Here is a 20,389-nt window from a genome sequence, read left to right as displayed (position 1 = left end):
GTCCTAGTTTACAAAAAACATAAAAAAAACTTACGAAACATTAAAATATCTTCCCTAAATAACTTACTATTGTGAACAGTTCAAAAGAGCAGGGATAAAAGTTAAAAAGCGCCGTATTCTGGGACTATTAGAAACGTGTAAAAGTGGTGGGAGGAGAAGGAAGTACTCTTCTTTGTAAAGAAGTTGTTGGGATGGCGGAAGACGCTAAGCGATTTCTTTTTTTTACAAAAAAAAACAACTTCTTCCAGTTCTGTACTAGAAAAAAAAACCCTCTTGAACAGGTATCTAACACACACTCACAGCCACACAACTTATATGTGCCCTTTGAACAAATACATCAATATTTGTGAGAGTGTTTGCACTTCAAGGGTTCATACTTTGGGAAATACCACAACCTCCGCAAGTAAGGAAAAGTCCATATGATGATATCCTTTTTTCTTTTTTTTTTTTCTTTTCTTTATCTGGAAAATTATTTTTCTCTTTTTCCCATTTTATATTGATAGAAATTTTTATTGTTATATGTAGGCATTTATTGTGCACTAGGAAACTAGGGTGAAATAACAAAAGGCTGAGAGCAACCAATCACAGGCAACTCCTTGGGGGGTTTAAGGATTAAACCAGTTCTCATCCCCGAGAATCTAAGAAAAATTGGAAGTTATACCACTATAAATAATGATATCCGCAACTAAACATTCACCAGAATTCCTCTTGTAGTAATTTATTTTGCGTTCAGTTTTACTTTGCTGAGCCGTTAATGGTTTAGGTCTATCAAGGTAGGGGAGAACAAGAAGTAAAAGTGGCAAGCTAATAAGATTCACGAAAGGCGAAAAGATAAGGAAAGTTTCTGCGAATGTGCTAAATGGTCGGATTGGACATCCGGGCAGGACAATCAATCTTGAAGACGAGAATTGGTCATTGAGAAATTGGGAAAACAGTGTACCTATCACTATGAAAGTAAGTGTCCCAAAGTTTACTGAATTCGGAAGAAGCCTGCTGCTCTCAGAGTGTCAGCGCGTGAGCGTTGTCACCACGAAGCGAAGCGTTAAGCGGGACGCTATATGCCAGCGGATAAAACCGGAAGTGGCGAAGCGGGTTACAATAATCGTAAATAGTTCACAATTAAATACATGCAAATATACATACAGAGTAGGGCAGAGGTAGGAATGAGTAACACTTAACCTTGTAGCCGGAAGTGAAGCTCCTGAAGCACACTGCTAGAGGTAAATGGGCGAATACCAGGAAAGCGAATATGGTAGAGGTATAAGCGTCTCTAAGGAGAGCGGAAAAAGTACATGTATAGACGTGTCTGTGGGTTAAGTGTAGCGTGGAAGAAGAGGGAAATCTCAGGAAAGGCGTAAGGAGAGAACAAACCTTCCACCGGAAACGGATCCACGGAATGGCTCGCGAAGCGTAGAATAATTGGGGCGATGTCCCTTGATGCCAATCGAGTGATGGTATGTGTATACCACCAAGGCTCGGCGGAAGCGTAGCAGCGTAGATAGGCGGTAAGAAGCACAGCAAAACCAGCAGGCTCAACAGCACATACAGCAGACCCAAGCCCTGTACAGGACGCTGGTCAGTAGCGGACACCCTCAATAGATAAGGAGGTGACCATATGGTCTAAGAGAAGGTAGAGGGGGTAGTTGGGTAGCGTAAGCAGGGCACAGAATAACATAGAAAATAAGTTAAAATATATACAAAGCTTCAGAGAATAAGAATAAGATTTTAAATCTACACGAAAAGCTGAAAGTCCAACAAGCGGATGCTTACATCAGTACGCGCGCGGGCGATGGGCTGACCAGCGCGAAGTCATAGCCAGCCGAACTGGCCGAACGTCTCCGATCAAGACCGAACATGCTGAATGGTCGGATTGGACATCCGGGCAGGACAATCGATCTTGAAGACCAGAATTGGTGATTGAGAAATTGGGAAAACAGTGTATCACTATGAAAGTAAGTATCCCAAAGTTTACTGAATTCGGAAGAAGCCGGCTGCTCTCAGGGGAATGCTGGGATAGATTTAGAACTCAGGGCTATTCCAGGAAAAAAAAATAGTCTGCTTTTGGGAAAAGACTTGTCTTTTCCTCCTTCTTGAAAACACATTACTTGTCTGTTTGGGGGGGGGGGATTGGGAGGAAGCAGCCGAATGGACATACTTCTAAGTAGTAGTAAAGTAAAGTAATCGCCTATTTTTTTCAGGCGGGGCTTAACGTCCAACTACCCTAATTAGGTGTGGTGAATGGAGGCGAGTAGCAAACATACTTTACTGTAAATTTCTTTTATTAACCATTAAATAAAATCCAAGGCCTAAACCAGGGGAATCGAACCCACTAAACCAACAATACATCTTAGCTTTGCGGGTCTAGCCAATAACCACCTAACATACTTAACTATAAAGTTCTCATATTAACCATTAAATAAAATCCAAGGCTTAGACCAGGGGAATCGAACCCACTAACCAACAATACACCTTAGCATTGCGGGTCTCGCCTCTTAACCGCTCGGCTACCCTGGCGCCCAGCATTCTTCTACTTTAGGGAATAATATACTAGTATTAAATTAGTTTTATTTTTTAATTCTTTTAATTCTTGAAGTCACATTTTTAGGGATTCTGATTTAGGGACAGTAATATATTTGAACATTGGATAAAAGGGAAAAAAATCAAAGTGAATGTTTCAAATAAATTGGCACCTTTTTTTTTATGAAGCCAATCAAAATCAAATAAAGCGAGACCATTCCAGAACATTCTAGTCTAATCAGCAAATCCATCGTGGGTAGCTAGTTGAAATCTCAATAAACACACCAAAAAAAGCTTGACAAGGAAATATTGAATGAAACAAAATGACCCAACCCGTTCTGAATGAACTAATCGATTAAAATGATCACCAAGATGGTGTTTAGACAAATTTAATTAAACCTATTACGTGAACCACTGAAAATTGTTAAAAGTCACAAGGCATAGTACACGTGATTTATTATAAATCAACAAATTATTTGGAAAAGTTGATATTTATGGTCTCAAAATGGTGGAAACGCAGTTTTTTTTTTTTTTTTGATTTGGTGACGAAATATTTATTAAAATTGGGGAAAATAAATATTGCCAATTTTAATGATTCTTTTGGTTTTTTCGACCGTTGTTCATTTTGGGGGAATATTGAGGTGCAATCATAAATTCAAAAACAAATTTTATTACTTCATATACCATCTTTTCAAGTGCGGCCTTACCCCAGTGGCCAATCTGCGGTGGCTGTGGTGAGTCCAATGAGACTGTGCCCCGTTTATTCTAAAACTAGATTTCTCTTCTTCGGAAAGTCAAATGTCTCCCTACCGGAGATTTGTGGCATCCAGTAATCTTTACCAGAACTTTCTAGGTTTATTCCAGTGAACTGTGGCGATTGAGTCGCCATGCTCCCTAGTGTCCTGTTGCTACTTTATTAGTTTATTGTATTGGCTTCTGGCAACTTTCAGCCGAAATGGTTGCTTTAAAGCCCCGGTATCTCTAATGAGATGAGGGGTGGGCGGGGAACAATGAGCATTTTGGATTGCCTGCGTTCCTTCCCCTTTTTGGTGGAACCGCCCTTTTAAAACAATCTACTTCATATACCAACGTTTCGGTAAAATATATTACCTTCTTCAGGTAAACATTTAACTCCACAAAAATTTTTTTCCCAATACCCTGAAGTAGGTAAATACTATTTACCGAAATGTTGGTATATGAAGTTAACAAAATTTGTTTTTGAATTTATGACCGCACCTCAATATTACCCCAAAATCATTGCCAATTTTAATCTTCAATTTCAAAAGGTTCAAATGTGATAGACCCAATATTGCCATGTGCTAAATTTTTTGTAAATCGCGAAGATGACAAAGTAAAAAAAATATTTATAAATATTTATGGCTGTAATCTTATCTGGGTTTTATAAAAAAACATTATCGTTTGTAATAGATTTCTGTTCGCGTCCGACTTCTTAACCATTAGCACCCTTAAGAACATTTTCTTTCCAAATTCGAGGCCATTCAAGCTGGGATGGCATCTGTGACGTATATACGATACCTTGTCTTGCAAGGTAGGAGGAACCCAAAGTTATCCACACATCCTCTCTCTCTCTCTCTTTCTAATAATCTATGGAATGTAATGAAAAATTGTAAACATGCGCTTTATGCAGATGATTTGCAAATATATTTACACTGTCTACCGTCAGAATTAGAAGATGGAATAGAAAAAGTCAAGGCGGATGTAGAAGCTATTTATAACTGGACAAAGTGTAATTTTATTTCATTTAATATTTCTAAATCTAAAGCAATGATAATTGGCAGTAACAGATATATAAGTTCTATTAAGCTGGATATAGTACCGAAAATTATTGTAAATGATAGCATTGCAATACCTTATGTAGAGTCTGCTAGATGTTTGGGAGTGACCATTTCGAATACACTGTCCTGGAATAATCATGTCAGTGATATTTCAAACAGTATTTACAAGTCACTGTACCAGCTAAGACTCCACAAAGACTTGCTACCTGTACCGCTCCGTAGACAGCTGGTCAGTACACTGATATTCCCTTATTTAGATTATTGCTGCCTAGTGTATGCTGATTTGACTGCGGAACTCAACTTAAAGCTAAAACGATCACTAAACTCATGTGTCAGTTTTATATTAAATGTGCGAAAAGACGAACATATAACAGCAGATTACCATGAGTTGGGGTGGCTTAATGTTGAGTTCCGCAGGAAATATTTTAAGGGCAATTTTCTGTACCAGTTGTTTAGGACGCAGACTCCACGTTATCTGTTTGACTTGTTTACTGCTAAGGGTGTACTGGACTTACGGACTACAAGGACTGTCCACTCCAGACTGTACATACCAACTTACAGGACTGCTACCTATCAGAACTCTTTTTTCGTCACTTCCTGTAGACTGTGGAACGACCTACCAACGGACCTTATGAACAGGAAAACAATTTTTAATTTAAGATTTTTATTTTATGACTACTTATTACAGGAATTTAGGAGGAAATAGTTTATTTATTTATTTTTATTATTTATTATTTATTCTAGTTGTGAAAGTTATTCATAATTTTTTCTTATTAGTTTGTATTTATTGTAAATAATTTTTTGTGAACAGCTGTTTGGATTTTATTTTATATTTATTATTTTAACCGTGAGTTTTTTTGTGTTTATTATGTAAATTTTATTTAATTTTGTTGCCCTTAAGGGACATGAGTCCCAGGGCATAATAAACGTATCTTTCTTTCTTTCTTTCTTTCTCTCTCTGTGTGTGTGTATGTGTATTTAACATTTATCCTTAAACAATTTAGGGAAGGTTTTAGCAGCGTGGCTAAGGAAGGTGCTTTGCAGAAAGCCTGGCAGAAAGGATTTAGTTGGGAATATACTAAGAATATTTAGGGAGCAATCTAGTGGAAGGGTAAGTTGGCTTCCGGAAGTAGTTATCCAAAATTACCGGGTCCTTCTGTTCCACCACGAACTTCCCCTAGTATACCTAGGTGAGTTGAGTTGTTGCAACTCCCCGGGAGGGGTGGAGAGAATGAAGGGTCTCACCTGGCATTATTAAGGAGACACAAAGGGTCTCAATAAAATTACATTTCAGAAAACTCCTGTCAAAAAAAAAGGAAAAAAAGTGTCAATTTTAATTTTGGATAAAATATTTTTCTAATTTCCTTATTTCTACCAATGGAATTTTTTTTGTTATAATTGTTAAAAATAGAACTAATATCTGGAGAAAAAAGAGTATCACTGCAGTGCTAGTAATTAAGAACAAAATGACAAAAAGAATAATCCCACAAGAGATAAAAAAAAAGCAACACATTAATGAAGACAGTGTGATAATGAGCGGAGGGATGCTGCAGAGGGTAGCCCCTACCCTAAGATGCAATGGAACAAAGAAAAGTAGTGGGAGGTGTGCAGAAATAGCGAGAGAAGTTTTTAGAGAGGCACCAATCTGGAATTATCTAAATTAATTACACAATTTAATTGTCTCCGCACTCAGTAAGAGTTCGTAAAATATATTCGAACTATCAATTGGACAAAAACCACTGAATGAACAGATTCTTCTGATGTCACCAACACCATCATTAAAGAACTTTGAACGGAAAGGAACCAAATTGCAGCAGTTATCTGAGAATCGTCCTAAGAATTCTCTCTTTGGGGATGAGGAGGGGATAAAGTTATCAAATTTAATGGAATTTAGACGTAGCGCTGAGGGATGAATAGAGAAAATGGGTTTTTCTTGATTGCAACCATTTGGGTTTCCCAGGCTAACTTACTCAAACAATGGAGCATGCAGTTTAACTGCAAGAGTTGATGTGTGCAACAGCAGCTTGGTGCAGCAGCTTCAAAGTTGAACTTTCCCCCCCAAAAAAATTGATGAAAAAAAAAAAATATTTAATTAATTTTTTCTAAAATAGTTTTCAACATTTCATTCTAGTTGATCCCGATTTTTTTAGTAATTTTGAAAGACCGCGCTCGTACGAACATAAACAAAAAAAATCCCTGAAACAGTCTTATGATCTGCCTAAAATATCGTACTATAATCCCTGATCTCCAAATCTAAACTCCATTTTCCTGATGCCATCGTCATCGATGCCAGTGTGATTGGTAACCTAAGCGTAAAGAGTGCCCTGTAAGCAAACCTACCAATCTTTTAATTGCGTCCCCTTACTCTTTGGAGAGTAGGGACACTTCACGGATTCCCGTCTTATTCCTGTCATCAACCTTTTACGAGGGTCGTTTGAAAAGTCCTTGCAAAGTCAGAGAGATAGCACTACTGGCGCGTATCGAGGTTATGTTTAGTTAGTAGCATCTCTTGGAAGAACACACACCAAGTTTCAGCCAGATCGGTCTATTTCTTTGTGTTTGGCATTCGTTTGAATCGAGGAAGTCGAGTGATTTTCAAAAAATGGACGAAAAAGAATTTCGTGTGTTGATTAAACACTACTTTATGAAAGGCAAAACGCCTCAGGAGACTAAAAAGAAGCTTGATAAACATTATGGTGACTCTGCACCTTCGATTAGAACAGTTTATAAGTGGTTTCAAAATTTTCGGAGTGGCCATATGGGCACAAGTGACGCTGAACGTTCTGGACGCCCTGTTGAGGTTACTACTCCAGAAATCATTGATAAAATCCATGATATGGTGATGGATGACAGAAGAGTGAAGGTGCGTGAGATTGCTAGTGCTGTGGGCATCTCGAATGAACGGGTACATAATATTTTGCATCAACATTTGGACATGATAAAGCTATCCGCAAGATGGGTGCCGCGATTGCTCACGCTTGACCAAAAACGAAATCGTGTAAGGACGGTTTGCAGCTGTTCCAGAAGAATCCGCTGGACTTTAAGCGTCGTTTCGTCACTGTGCATGAAACATGGATACATCACTACACTCCTGAGACCAAAGAACAATCTAAACAATGGGTTACCAAGGGGGAATCTGCGCCAAAAAAAGGCGAAGACCGTTCCTTCGGCCGGAAAGATTATGACGACTGTCTTTTGGGATTCGCAAGGAATAATCCTCATCGACTATCTGGAAAAGGGTAAAACTATTACTGGTGCATATTATTCATCGTTATTGGACCGTTTGAAAACCCAGCTGCAAGAAAAACGCCCACGATTGGCCCACAAAAAAAGTCCTTTTCCATCACGACAACGCACCAGCTCACACCTCAGCAGTTGTGGTCGCAAAATTAATGGAAATAGGGTTCCAACTCGTTTCACATCCCCCCCTATTCTCCAGACTTGGCTCCCTCGGACTACTATTTGTTCCCCAATATGAAGAAATGGCTGGCGGGAAAAAGATTTTATTCAAACGAGGAGGTGATTGCAGAAACGAATGGCTATTTTTCAGACTTGGACAAATCCTATTATTCGGAAGGGATCAACAAACTAGAGCAGCGTTGGACGAAGTGTATAAGCCTAAAAGGAGACTATGTTGAAAAATAAAAAAGGTTTACCCCAAAGAATTAAGTAGTTTTTAGTTTTGCATGGACTTTTCAAACGACCCTCGTATCTTCACTATAAATCTTCCCAGGGCTACTACAAATTCCCTGTAATCTTTAATCGTAACGTCACAAAAATTGCCTTTCCAAGGAAGGCATTAAATGTTGACTTGAGTCACAAGCTTATTGTGCTCAGAGTTTAATTACAACTTCCAAGAAGAGATCCCGTGTTCAAGAACAGCCGAATACTGTTAAGAGTTCCGGATACTAAGGAACCTCTACAGCTAACTGTTGGTCAACCTGTTTTCAAGACTGGTAATGCAATGAAAAAAGCTTCGGTTGCCCAATTAACTGTAGTTAATTAAGTAAAAACCGAACATCAAATTTGACCTTTCTACGATATTTCATCTTTTGAGTTATTTTGACCCACTACACAGACTGACAAACAAGAAGACAGTCATTCACACACACACAAACCAATTCGCCATTTTTTTTGACACCAGGATACTTCCGATAAATAAATTTTTGCCACATTCCAAAATTAGATACAATCTTAATAATTTCCGGTGGCATTACCAATCATTACGCATTGTTATAATAACCACAAAAGACGAACAGGAAAAAGAACAAACCAAAAACAAAAATAAAATACTGACTATCTTTTTAAAAAAAAATATAAAACGTTAAGTATAGTAATACAGTTAAATTGAGAGGCGGCTGCGCTAAACACATTCACAACAGAACGGGGGCGGCATACATATATATATATATATATAAAAGGGTAAGTAAGTTGCGACCCTCACACTGTTCTGTATCCAGCCTTCACAGACGTTTGAAACCATAATGGGTAAGTACACAGTGTTATATGCCATTTCTGTTTTGTATTTATTTATTTTTATTTTTATTTTTTGAAGGAGGGGAGGATTCGAAACTTAAAATTGATCTAAGCAATTGAAATTAAAAAATTTAATTTTTTTTCTAATCTCCGAACTGTAAGAGTGAGCTGTAAAAAGCTCCTAGGTAAAGAAAATCTAAGGGGGCCAGCAGATGGATTCGAACCCGTGATATCCGCTTTAGAATCCAGAATTCGCTGAAACTGTTAATTTCCTGATAAAATTAATAAATAAAATAAAAATTGCCCTATTTATTACAACAATTTTGCATAATTTTTATAATAGTTATAAAAAAATTAATAAAAATTTTTGAATTAGTAAAAAATGCGTTGAAAAAATAATGAAGAAATTACACTACATAAACGGAAATATTAAATGGAACTGTATCCTAAATTTTGTTCTTTTGATTCCTTCAATTTTGAAATATTTATTTATAAAAAAAAACATTATTTAAACAAGTTTTTAAAAAGTTTGCATAGTTAAAAAAAAATGTCCTAAAATTATTATTTAAATTAATTTTATGTAATTAACAAATAAAGAATTTTAAAATTTAGAAATATAATGCTGTATTATTATAAATTAAAAGTATGATCGGAAGGAAGTAAAAATAGAATGGTTCTCGTCTATTACTATGAAATATCCAACAAATTATATCCCCAGGTCTTGCCTATCTTCGACGCCTAACATGCAAGACATACAAGTATATCATGGTCTGCATAACTTTGGCCCCTTGTTTACATAACGGACAGTTTTAACTATCAATTCACATATGTACATGTGTGAATGAAGTTAATGCTTGAGGAGAAAATATAATTATTTAATTTAAGTTAATTTGTTTTTTGCTTTATCCCCTCCAAAATTTTCATTGAATATTTTCGGCTAAAGCCTAAGTACGAGGGTCGTTTGAAAAGTCCGTGCAAAAATAAAAACTACTTAATTTTTTGGGGTAAACCTTTTTTATTTTTCAACATAGTCTCCTTTTAGGCTTATACACTTCGTCCAACGCTGCTCTAGTTTGTTGATCCCTTCCGAATAATAGGATTTGTCCAAGTCTGAAAAATAGCCATTCGTTTCTGCAATCACCTCCTCGTTTGAATAAAATCTTTTTCCCGCCAGACATTTCTTCAAATTGCGGAACAAATAGTAGTCCGAGGGAGCCAAGTCTGGAGAATTGGGGGGGATGTGAAACGAGTTGGATCCCTATTTCCATTAATTTTGTACAAAGAAATACGAGGGTCGTTTGAAAAGTCCGTGCAAAGTCAGAGAGATAGCACTTCTGGCGCGTATCGAGGTTATGTTTAGTTAGTAGCATCTCTTGGAAGAACACACACCAAGTTTCAGCCAGATCGGTCTATTTCTTTGTGTTTGGCATTCGTTTGAATCGAGGAAGTCGAGTGATTTTCAAAAAATGGACGAAAAAGAATTTCGTGCGTTGATTAAACACTACTTTATGAAAGGTAAAACGCCTCAGGAGACTAAAGAGAAGCTTGATAAACATTATGGTGACTCTGCACCTTCGATTAGAACAGTCTATAAGTGGTTTCAAAATTTTCGGAGTGGCCATATGGGCACAAGTGACGCTGAACGTTCTGGACGCCCTGTTGAGGTTACTACTCCAGAAATCATTGATAAAATCCATGATATGTTGATGGATGACAGAAGAGTGAAGGTGCGTGAGATTGCTAGTGCTGTGGGCATCTCGAATGAACGGGTACATAATATTTTGCATCAACATTTGGACATGACAAAGCTATCCGCAAGATGGGTGCCGCGATTGCTCACGCTTGACCAAAAACGAAATCGTGTGAAGTGTTGCAAGGATAGTTTGCAGCTGTTCCAGAAGAATCCGCAGGACTTTAAGGGTCGTTTCGTCACTGTGGATGAAACATGGATACATCACTACACTCCTGAGACCAAAGAACAATCTAAACAATGGGTTACCAAGGGGGAATCTGCGCCAAAAAAGGCGAAGACCGTTCCTTCGGCCGGAAAGATTATGGCGACTGTCTTTTGGCATTCGCAAGGAATAATCCTCATCGACTATCTGGAAAAGGGTAAAACTATTACAGGTGCATATTATTCATCGTTATTGGATCGTTTGAAAACCGAGCTGCAAGAAAAACGCCCACGATTGGCCCACAAAAAAGTCCTTTTCCATAACGACAACGCACCAGCTCACACCTCAGCAGTTGTGGTCGCAAAATTAATGGAAATAGGGTTCCAACTCGTTTCACATCCCCACTATTCTCCAGACTTGGCTCCCTCGGACTACTATTTGTTCCCCAATATGAAGAAATGGCTGGCGGGAAAAAGATTTTATTCAAACGAGGAGGTGATTGCAGAAACGAATGGCTATTTTTCAGACTTGGACAAATCCTATTATTCGGAAGGGATCAACAAACTAGAGCAGCGTTGGACGAAGTGTATAAGCCTAAAAGGAGACTATGTTGAAAAATAAAAAAGGTTTGCCCCAAAAAATTAAGTAGTTTTTATTTTTGCACGGACTTTTCAAACGACCCTCGTATATACACAGCGCGGTTGTATTGATGCAATGGTTATGAAACTTGGATTAATAGGTTGTAGATCGTTGGTTCGAATCCTGCGTTTAGCTAATTTTTATTTATTACAAAAAAAAAAAATGCTAATTTGGGCAAGTAAACGCTTGAAAACAATAAGCGAAATAGGAAAAGATGACAGAAAGAATGTATCGAATGATGTTGGATAAGTTTCTAAGAAAATAATACTAAATTTTCCACAACAAAACTAAAACATGTAATTTCATTATATGGATAAATTTCATATCTCTATTACAGTTTTCTTGAATTTTCATCTCAATTTAGTAATTTTTACTTAAAAGAAGTTTTTCTTCTTCTTAAAAGTTATTTAGCCCAAAAATTGGTAAGTGAAACATGGTCACAATAATAATGAAGTGGGGGGGACAAAACTTTTCTTTATTATTTTCCTTCTCAAAAGAAAAAAGAACAAAAAAGAAAATTCAGAGAAAATAAAATTAGTGAAAATAAAAACAGTAAAGACTCAGGGAAAGTATTAGGTATGCGGTTAGCGTCTTAGGAGATCCCAGGTTCGAATCCTTACCCTTAGATTTTTCTCTTACTAGGGGGGCTTCTTACAGACAACACTGTCCGGTAAAATTGGACAGTGTTGTATGTAACGAGAGAACACTGAGTATCCGGAGGCTGGTAGTGCACTGAAAAAAGCTCCGGGCGCTGATAAACTCAGATGTTGACGCGCCTCAAACCATTTAAAAAAGGAACATATAATCTTCTCTTATTCCAAAACTAAAGGAGTATTGCGATCGTATCGACGTAGATATCCTGTTTCCAGGACGTTTTAATGGTTCCTTGAGTCCAAACAAACAAGTGTTTTTTTTTATATATTGTACGTGGGTATTTGTTTGTTGATGGGACATAACAATAACTATTTTTTTTAATTATTGTATATTTTATATAGATATATATTAGGGAAAGGATTAGCTATGCGGTTAACGCATTAGATTCCAACGCGGAGAACCCAAGTTCGAATCCAGCAGCTAGCCTTAAGATTTTTTCCCTTCCTAGAAGCTTCTTACAGCTCAATGTTCACTTCGCCCAGGGGTCAATGTTGTCTGTAAAGACAGAAAGCTTCTTTCTCCCAACAAGTACAGATGAGGTAAGAAATAAGGAGACTGTATAGTAACCTGTTGCATAGTTTTAGGGGATCGAACGAGCAACTGTAACGGCGCTGAAATGGTGGAACCTTTACCCATTTTTTGTAAATACTATCTCCATTTTCTCAATACAAAATAATTAAGTTTTCTGTAATCTCGAATTGCATTGATTTCTTTACATTTTATTGTTAGTTATTCCGTAAGAAAAGTATTACCAGCATGGTTCCAAAAGAAGTTCAGTAATATTGACTTGAAGAAACTTTCTACTTGCAATTGCAATGCATTCCGTTGAAGGACAGTGTTGCCTTCTAACTAGAGAACCTTGCCTAGAAGCCGGTAATGCACTCAAATCGAGAAATTTTGTAATCATTGTTTAAGTATTGATGTGAACATTGCAATTCACTCGCGGTATATCTTCTCTATGGATCTGCCAGTACCCCTGGGTTTGGGGTGAGGATTATCTCGGGTTCAGAACTAGCATCGTCAAGTTGAGAATTATTAGCCAATTGAGACGTTCTTTTAAGAATAGAATTAGATGCTATTTTCTTAATAATTTTTACGCACAATTTGTGATTGCAACGAGAATTCAAGACCATTCCATCATGTACTGATTGTCCTGTATGAGAACACATTATATCTCTAATTTTTCGAAGCTTGCAATCCATAGCAGATAAAGATCAATTAGCTTAAATTGAGGTCCTTCATTTTGGATGAATAGTTTTTGTATGATTTGTGTTTTTCATTTTTTAAATCATTTTTAACAGCAGTTATACTGATTAATTATTTATTTTTATTTTAAGAAATGAGTTTATTTTTTGCTTTTTAATAATACTGAATTAATTTATGTTCTTTTCTGGTTCATTATTCAACAATTTGGTTAAAGTATTCGTTTTTGTTGTTTATTTATATTCATTTTGGTATAAGATTATTTTAATTTACTTTTAATTTTTTTGAGTGGCAAATACTGTACTCATTTGTATGGCTTATGATTCGCAAATTATTTAAATAAATAAATGCACTGAAAAATGCATCCTAGAGCCAATGATCTTAGCTGTTGATGTGCCTTAGATCATTTAAATAAATTGCAGCTAAAAAAAAATGACGTATGAGTGTTTCACGTGGACACTTCACGTGTTGTTTTTGGAAAAATGAGACTAGAAGAGAGAGAGAGGGAGAGAGAGAGAAAATTAAGTTAGTGTAAGGTAAGTTTTATAACACCTGACATCTCCTAATTTTACTTGTCGTGTTCGTTAAGAGCATAATGGACGGTTCACAGGATCGAATCTGATTTTCAAATCTAAAACTTTTTTTTTTTATATATATAAAAATAGAAGTACAAAAAATATTTGGTGTGAACACTCTCATGACATTCAGTTACTAAGCATTTTTTAGTAGAGTGGACTTGTAAGTGACCAAACCAGAATTAGTTCCAGATAAATAAGGCATTTCCCTAACTAAATATTTGCTAGAAAAGTAAGAAAAAACATTGTTTAAATTCAATTTCCCCACACTAGACTTAAAAGAACAGAACTGAACAGACGCTATCGACTACTTAAAAGACTCTTAGACGATAGATCAAAATTCTCTCTGGACAACAAAAGATTGATTTATACTACTATTCTGGAACCCATCTGGGCGTATGGAATAGAGCTGTGGGGTCCAACCAAACGCACCAATCCTCCAAAGGATTCAATTCTCTTCAATCTAAAATACTTCGAACCACAGTAAATGCTCCATTTTATGTCTCCCAACCTGGACTATACACACTGATTTTAACATTCCTTTTGATACACAAGTCACTGAAAACACGATATAAATCTTCTAGCTCCAAAATCTTTCTTCTAGAACTCTTCCTGATAACCCGGACAAGACGTCTTAAAAGATAGTGGCCTCGTGATCTCCTCTCAAGCGAAGAGAGTGACTGGGTAACTTCTCCACTCGTTACCTTATCATTTATTACTCTATTGTATCATTGCTACTTAAAGCGCCAACGCGCTGATTGTAGCACAATAAAGGCAAAAAAAAAAATAATAATTTTGAGCGATTATCAAGCGATTCTCGTCAATTTTGTACCCATTGGATTTCCATTTCAGTCAAGATTCCATGTACGAGGGTCGTTTGAAAAGTCCGTGCAAAGTCAGAGAGATAGCACCACTGGCGCGTATCGAGGTTATGTTTAGTTAGTAGCATCTCTTGGAAGAACACACACCAAGTTTCAGCCAGATCGGTCTATTTCTTTGTGTTTGGCATCGAGGAAGTCGAGTGATTTTCAAAAAATGGACGAAAAAGAATTTCGTGTGTTGATTAAACACTACTTTATGAAAGGCAAAACGCCTGAGGAGACTAAAGAGAAGCTTGATAAACATTATGGTGACTCTGCACCTTCGATTAGAACAGTTTATAAGTGGTTTCAAAATTTTCGGAGTGGCCATTTGGGCACAAGTGACGCTGAACGTTCTGGACGCCCTGTTGAGTTTACTACTCCAGAAATCATTGATAAAATCCATGATATGGTGATGGATGACAGAAGAGTGAAGGTGCGTGAGATTGCTAGTGCTGTGGGCATCTCGAATGAACGGGTACATAATATTTTGCATCAACATTTGGACATGACAAAGCTATCCGCAAGATGGGTGCCGCGATTGCTCACGCTTGACCAAAAACGAAATCGTGTGAAGTGTTGCAAGTACGGTTTGCAGCTGTTCCAGAAGAATCCGCTGGACTTTAAGCATCGTTTCGTCACTGTGGATGAAACAGGATACTCCTGAGACCAAAGAACAATCTAAACAATGAGTTACCAAGGGGGAATCTGCGCCAAAAAAGGCGAAGACCGTTCCTTCGGCCGGAAAGATTGTGGCGACTGTCTTTTGGGATTCGCAAGGAATAATCCTCATCGACTATCTGGAAAAGGGTAAAACTATTACAGGTGCATATTATTCATCGTTATTGGACCGTTTGAAAACCGAGCTGCAAGAAAAACGCCCACGATTGGCCCACAAAAAAGTCCTTTTCTATCACGACAACGCACCAGCTCACATCTCAGCAGTTGTGGTCGCAGAATTAATGGAAATAGGGTTCCAACTCGTTTCACATCCCCCCTATTCTCCAGACTTGGCTCCCTCGGACTACTATTTGTTCCCCAATATGAAGAAATGGCTGGCGAGAAAAAGATTTTATTCAAACGAGGAGGTGATTGCAGAAACGAATGGCTATTTTTCAGACTTGGACAAATCCTATTATTCGGAAGGGATCAACAAACTAGAGCAGCGTTGGACGAAGTGTATAAGCCTAAAAGGAGACTATGTTGAAAAATAAAAAAGGTTTACCCCAAAAAATTAAGTAGTTTTTATTTTTGCACGGACTTTTCAAACGACCCTTGTATAAGCCACTTAATTCCAGATAAAGCCCAAAGTATTTCACTTTTGATTCACAATGGGCACAGTTGGACAAATATTGTTGATATATTGAAGAGGGGGGACACAACAGTTTTGCCGTATTAGGATGTACACTGGGTATTTGGATTTTTTTTGAACTCCACAATCTTGATCCCTCATTGGCAGGGTTCAAAGATTTGGAGATGGTGAAAGGGTCATAGAAATAATTGATTCCAAAAAGTTATTGCGAATGAAGTTCAAAAAATGGACAACTTTCCTTAATCTTAAATTTTTTTACAAAGGAGGAAAACAAAAATCAAATTAGAATAAACGGAAAGAAAGTAGAAATTTTAAATTACGTTCCCTTACATGCAATTATATTTAATATTATACCTTATTTGGAGAAGAGTTTTTGAACTTTTGAATTTTTGAAATGTTAAAAAGTTCAAAAATAAAAATTAATAACAAATAAAAGAAGTTAAAATTAAACTTTTTTTAAAAAAAATAAATTCATAATTGTTGTATGACATAAATTTACATGCTTTCATTAAAGGAAGTTATTGAAAAACTTCCGCTTTGCTCTTCTATTAAAGTTCTTTTACTTTGATACTACAAAGAACCTTTAAACAATTCTCTTACAAATGCCATCTATAGAAGAAGAAGAAAAAAAAAAGATGATGCGATCGAGGAGGCTTCCGATTTTCAGTTTTTTTTGACCGGAAGTACGGAAATATATCTGCATTCGAATAATTACCACCAAAGCACGTCAATAAGTTTTGCCGGAAGTTCAAATGTAATACTTGCAATCAGTGCTACCAATATATTGAATTCAATTTTTTTGGACTTCATTTATTTTTCTAAAAACAGCAGCTCACTTTTGATCGATAAGTTTTCCTAGCGTAAAACTATTTTAAATATTTATTTTCGATTTTTTGTAATCGATGGTTTAGTAGGCAAATGCATTATATTAAAAAAAAAAAATTTGCTTGATCAAATGAACATAGATTGATTGAACGCAATCAACCGATAATCCATTCATGCCTACAATCTCTGCCCCCCCCTTAATCTGATATTAACAGCAAGGTAAACATCAAACATAGCTCTATGATCAGTGAATCTATGTATCCATGGTGAAAATAGGGAATATAGAGTGAAGTAATGGGTATGAACTAGCAGAAAATATGGACTGATTTAACAATCTGACAGTAAAATTATCGATCAAGTTGTAAACTTGCAATGCTTTGTGTTCTATAATCTGGATCTTATAAACCAGCGTTTCCCAAACCTGTGGTACGCGAGTTGCTGGTTGGTGGTACACGAAAAATAATGAATAATGGCGGGCTTTTTAGAAACATACGAGGGTCGTTTGAAAAGTCCGTGCAAAAATAAAAACTACTTAATTTTTTGGGGTAAACCTTTTTTATTTTTCAACATAGTCTCCTTTTAGGCTTATACACTTCGTCCAACGCGCTCTAGTTTGTTGATCCCTTCCGAATAATAGGATTTGTCCAAGTCTGAAAAATAGCCATTCGTTTCTGCAATCACCTCCTCGTTTGAATAAAATCTTTTTCCCGCCAGCCATTTCTTCATATTGGGGAACAAATAGTAGTCCGAGGGAGCCAAGTCTGGAGAATAGGGGGGATGTGAAACGAGTTGGAACCCTATTTCCATTAATTTTGCGACCACAACTGCTGAGGTGTGAGCTGGTGCGTTTTGTCGTGATGGAAAAGGACTTTTTTGTGGGCCAATCGTGGGCGTTTTTCTTGCAGCTCGGTTTTCAAACGGTCCAATAACGATGAATAATATACACTCGTATAGTAACGTATTTTGTGTAGTACCTAAATAAAAAATTATTTTAATTAATAATATTATACAGTAAAGTTGTTAATACGTACAGTAGTAAGGTTAGTCTGCCTCAAGATATACGAGAAAATATAATAGCACATTTAGCAGGATTAAAATTGTCTTTCATGGAGTATTTTCCAAAACCCGAAAACACAAATGCTAATTGGATTTCAAAGCCCCCTATAAAGAAAATTTAGGAAAAGCTATATCATTATCGATAGAAGATAAAGAAAATTTAATAGAATTATAATGTGACAGAACTTAACCCGTTGCCGCACACTTTTAATTTGATGATCGTGCTCAGAAACACACTTTTTTTTCTCAATTGTTTATGACTGCCAGATGGAATCAAGTGTAAGTTGTATGTTTGGAAGTAAAAATTATCACATTTGGCCACGGTTTTTCCAAAAAACCTCTCGACGGCTATAACCGTCATTTGCTCATCATGTCATTTTTTCTCTTTCCAGAGCAAATGACGGCTATGACCGTCGTGACGACTATACACAGCATTTGCTTTACTAATTCAATAATTAACAAGTGTATGCGTTAGTACACTTCGTACTAACGCTGTACTTTTTTTTATTAATTAAAATGTGCTCGACGGCTATAGACGTCGTTTGCCTACATATCAACAAAGATCGGACGGCTATAGCCGTCATTTGCGGCAACGGGTTAAATGATAACTATGTAAAAATCTGCTTAAAGAGACTGGATTGTAATGAGTAAGCTCTATCCAAGCAACATTAAATTTAATTGGTACTCACAGGTAGTTGAATGCTTAAAAGAAATTAATTTATAAGATTTTGTGCACAAATATAATAATCCTAAAGAAGAACTTTGTAAATTAATTAATAATTTTGAAGAGAAAAATATTTACGCAATTTTTAATTATTTAAAACAAGTTTTAAAGCTAAGAACTTATACACTTAACGAAGTTTATAAAGTGAACATGAACTTGAACTCCTTTGTAACAGATACATTGTATCTCTATACAAATAAAGATGATAATAATAAAATAACATACTTGCTTCTTACTTGCTTGGAATACACTAATTTCACGAAATACAATCATTTTTACGAAGTGGTACAATTTAGCATGATGTACCAAGTGGTAGGCAAGCCAAAAAAGGTTGGGAAACGCTGTTATAAACCATTAAACATGAAAAACCAGCAAAAATTTGAAACAGAGTTATTAATGTTAATAACAGTGCGTCAAATAAGGAAGATACGGGTAATTATAGATTTCAAATCCAAAATAGAATTTTTTCTATGACATAGAAAAAAAATAGAAACTTCCAAAAATTAGATCTATAATTTTTTTTTTTTATTGCTAACAAATAAAAAGTAGCTATACCCGGGATTCGAACCAGTGATCTCCTACTTACAAATCGATGCTTGCTTGCTTAACCACCAAACCATAACACAGTGAGAAATAACCACGGATTTTTCACAATCACTATTAAAACAATACATTATTTCGTCTAAATATTTTCTGCCTACCATTTGACTGTATCTGTCACAAGTTTTTATTTAATTTTTTGACTTTTGTTTTTCCTATTTTTGGATATATTGTGAAGTTTTGGTGGAAAAAACTAATAGAAATGCAATACTGCAATATGCATAAGTTTTTCTAGAACAAAAATATAGAGTAAGTTTTCCAATTTACTAATGGAAATGGACATGGACACACACAAACACAAAAAAAGGAAAAGTTATCCAAAAAAAAAAGTTGAAAAGGGTTCTGTACAAGATGTCTGTCTAAAACAAAGTGGAAGATCAACAATTTTTCCTGTAAGGAAACCTATGCATTATAAATATATACTCGTAATTAAACCTACAGTAACCTTATATTAACCTTTATTAGATATCAAATTGAAAACTCTCCTAGGGTAGCAACTCATTGTTTCTGAGGAGAAAAGCGCGCAAAAAAGTTTGGGAAATATTTCATCCCTTTCTCATACAATAAATTAAATAATCGATTATTTTTGCGTCGTCTTAGTACGCATGTTTATTGTATCTATGACCGGATTTCGGACTTCTATCCATCATTAGGGGTAGATTATTTAGTTTGGTGTAGGAATTTCCATTTTTATTTATTTCTATTAACATTTTGAATAAAATGCATACATAAAAAGGAATCACTGACACTCAGTCAGCTGGTAAGAAACGGAAAGCAAGTCGTAATCTCTATACACAAACTTATTTCATTAGATTACTTCTGACAATGGATGAAAGCTCGATATCCGGACCGGAATAAAATAAACATGCCTTGCAACGATATTATCCAGCACTACCAACCTAAACCATATTTTACAATAAATGATGACACTAAAATGGACTCGGCCAAAATAGATTAACCTTTAACTCATGTTACTACAAATGTGGCAAAATTTCTTTGTGCGAATTCTTGTATTAAATGTTTAATATTTGAGTGGCCTTGATTTGGTGATGCATTTCCATTATAATTTTCTTTCAGACATCTGTCATACCAACACTAAATGCTTATGAAAGAAACTATTTCATTCATAAAGATGGAAGATAAAAGCCAATAAATAATGAATGAATTAAAAGGGTCCATTAACTGTCGAATTTATGAGAAAGCGTCTTATACGATCAATACATTATACACTCAATTATCTCGCATTCCCCATAATTA

The 20,389-nt window shown here is 36.1% G+C and overlaps 2 protein-coding genes across 4 annotated transcripts in view; one reads left to right on the top strand and one right to left on the bottom strand.

Moving 5' to 3' along the window:
• DNAlig3 (DNA ligase 3) overlaps nucleotides 1-20,389 on the bottom strand; it is a 90,884-nt gene that overhangs the window by 34,773 nt on the left and 35,722 nt on the right. The window lies entirely within an intron of this gene.
• Nucleotides 8,662-20,389, top strand: part of CNMa (CNMamide) — a 42,335-nt gene continuing 30,607 nt past the window's right edge. Inside the window, exon 1 of the mRNA XM_074114907.1 lies at nucleotides 8,662-8,801. Within this exon, the coding sequence (XP_073971008.1) occupies nucleotides 8,798-8,801 (4 nt within the window). The 5' untranslated portion in view covers nucleotides 8,662-8,797. The remainder of the gene's footprint in view (nucleotides 8,802-20,389) is intronic.

The sequence above is a fragment of the Rhodnius prolixus genome, unplaced genomic scaffold, assembly GCF_049639745.1.
Source record: "Rhodnius prolixus isolate KJV_2025 unplaced genomic scaffold, Rpr scaffold_7, whole genome shotgun sequence".
Lineage (NCBI taxonomy): Eukaryota > Metazoa > Arthropoda > Insecta > Hemiptera > Reduviidae > Rhodnius > Rhodnius prolixus.
This window is presented reverse-complemented; position numbering and strand designations above follow the sequence as displayed.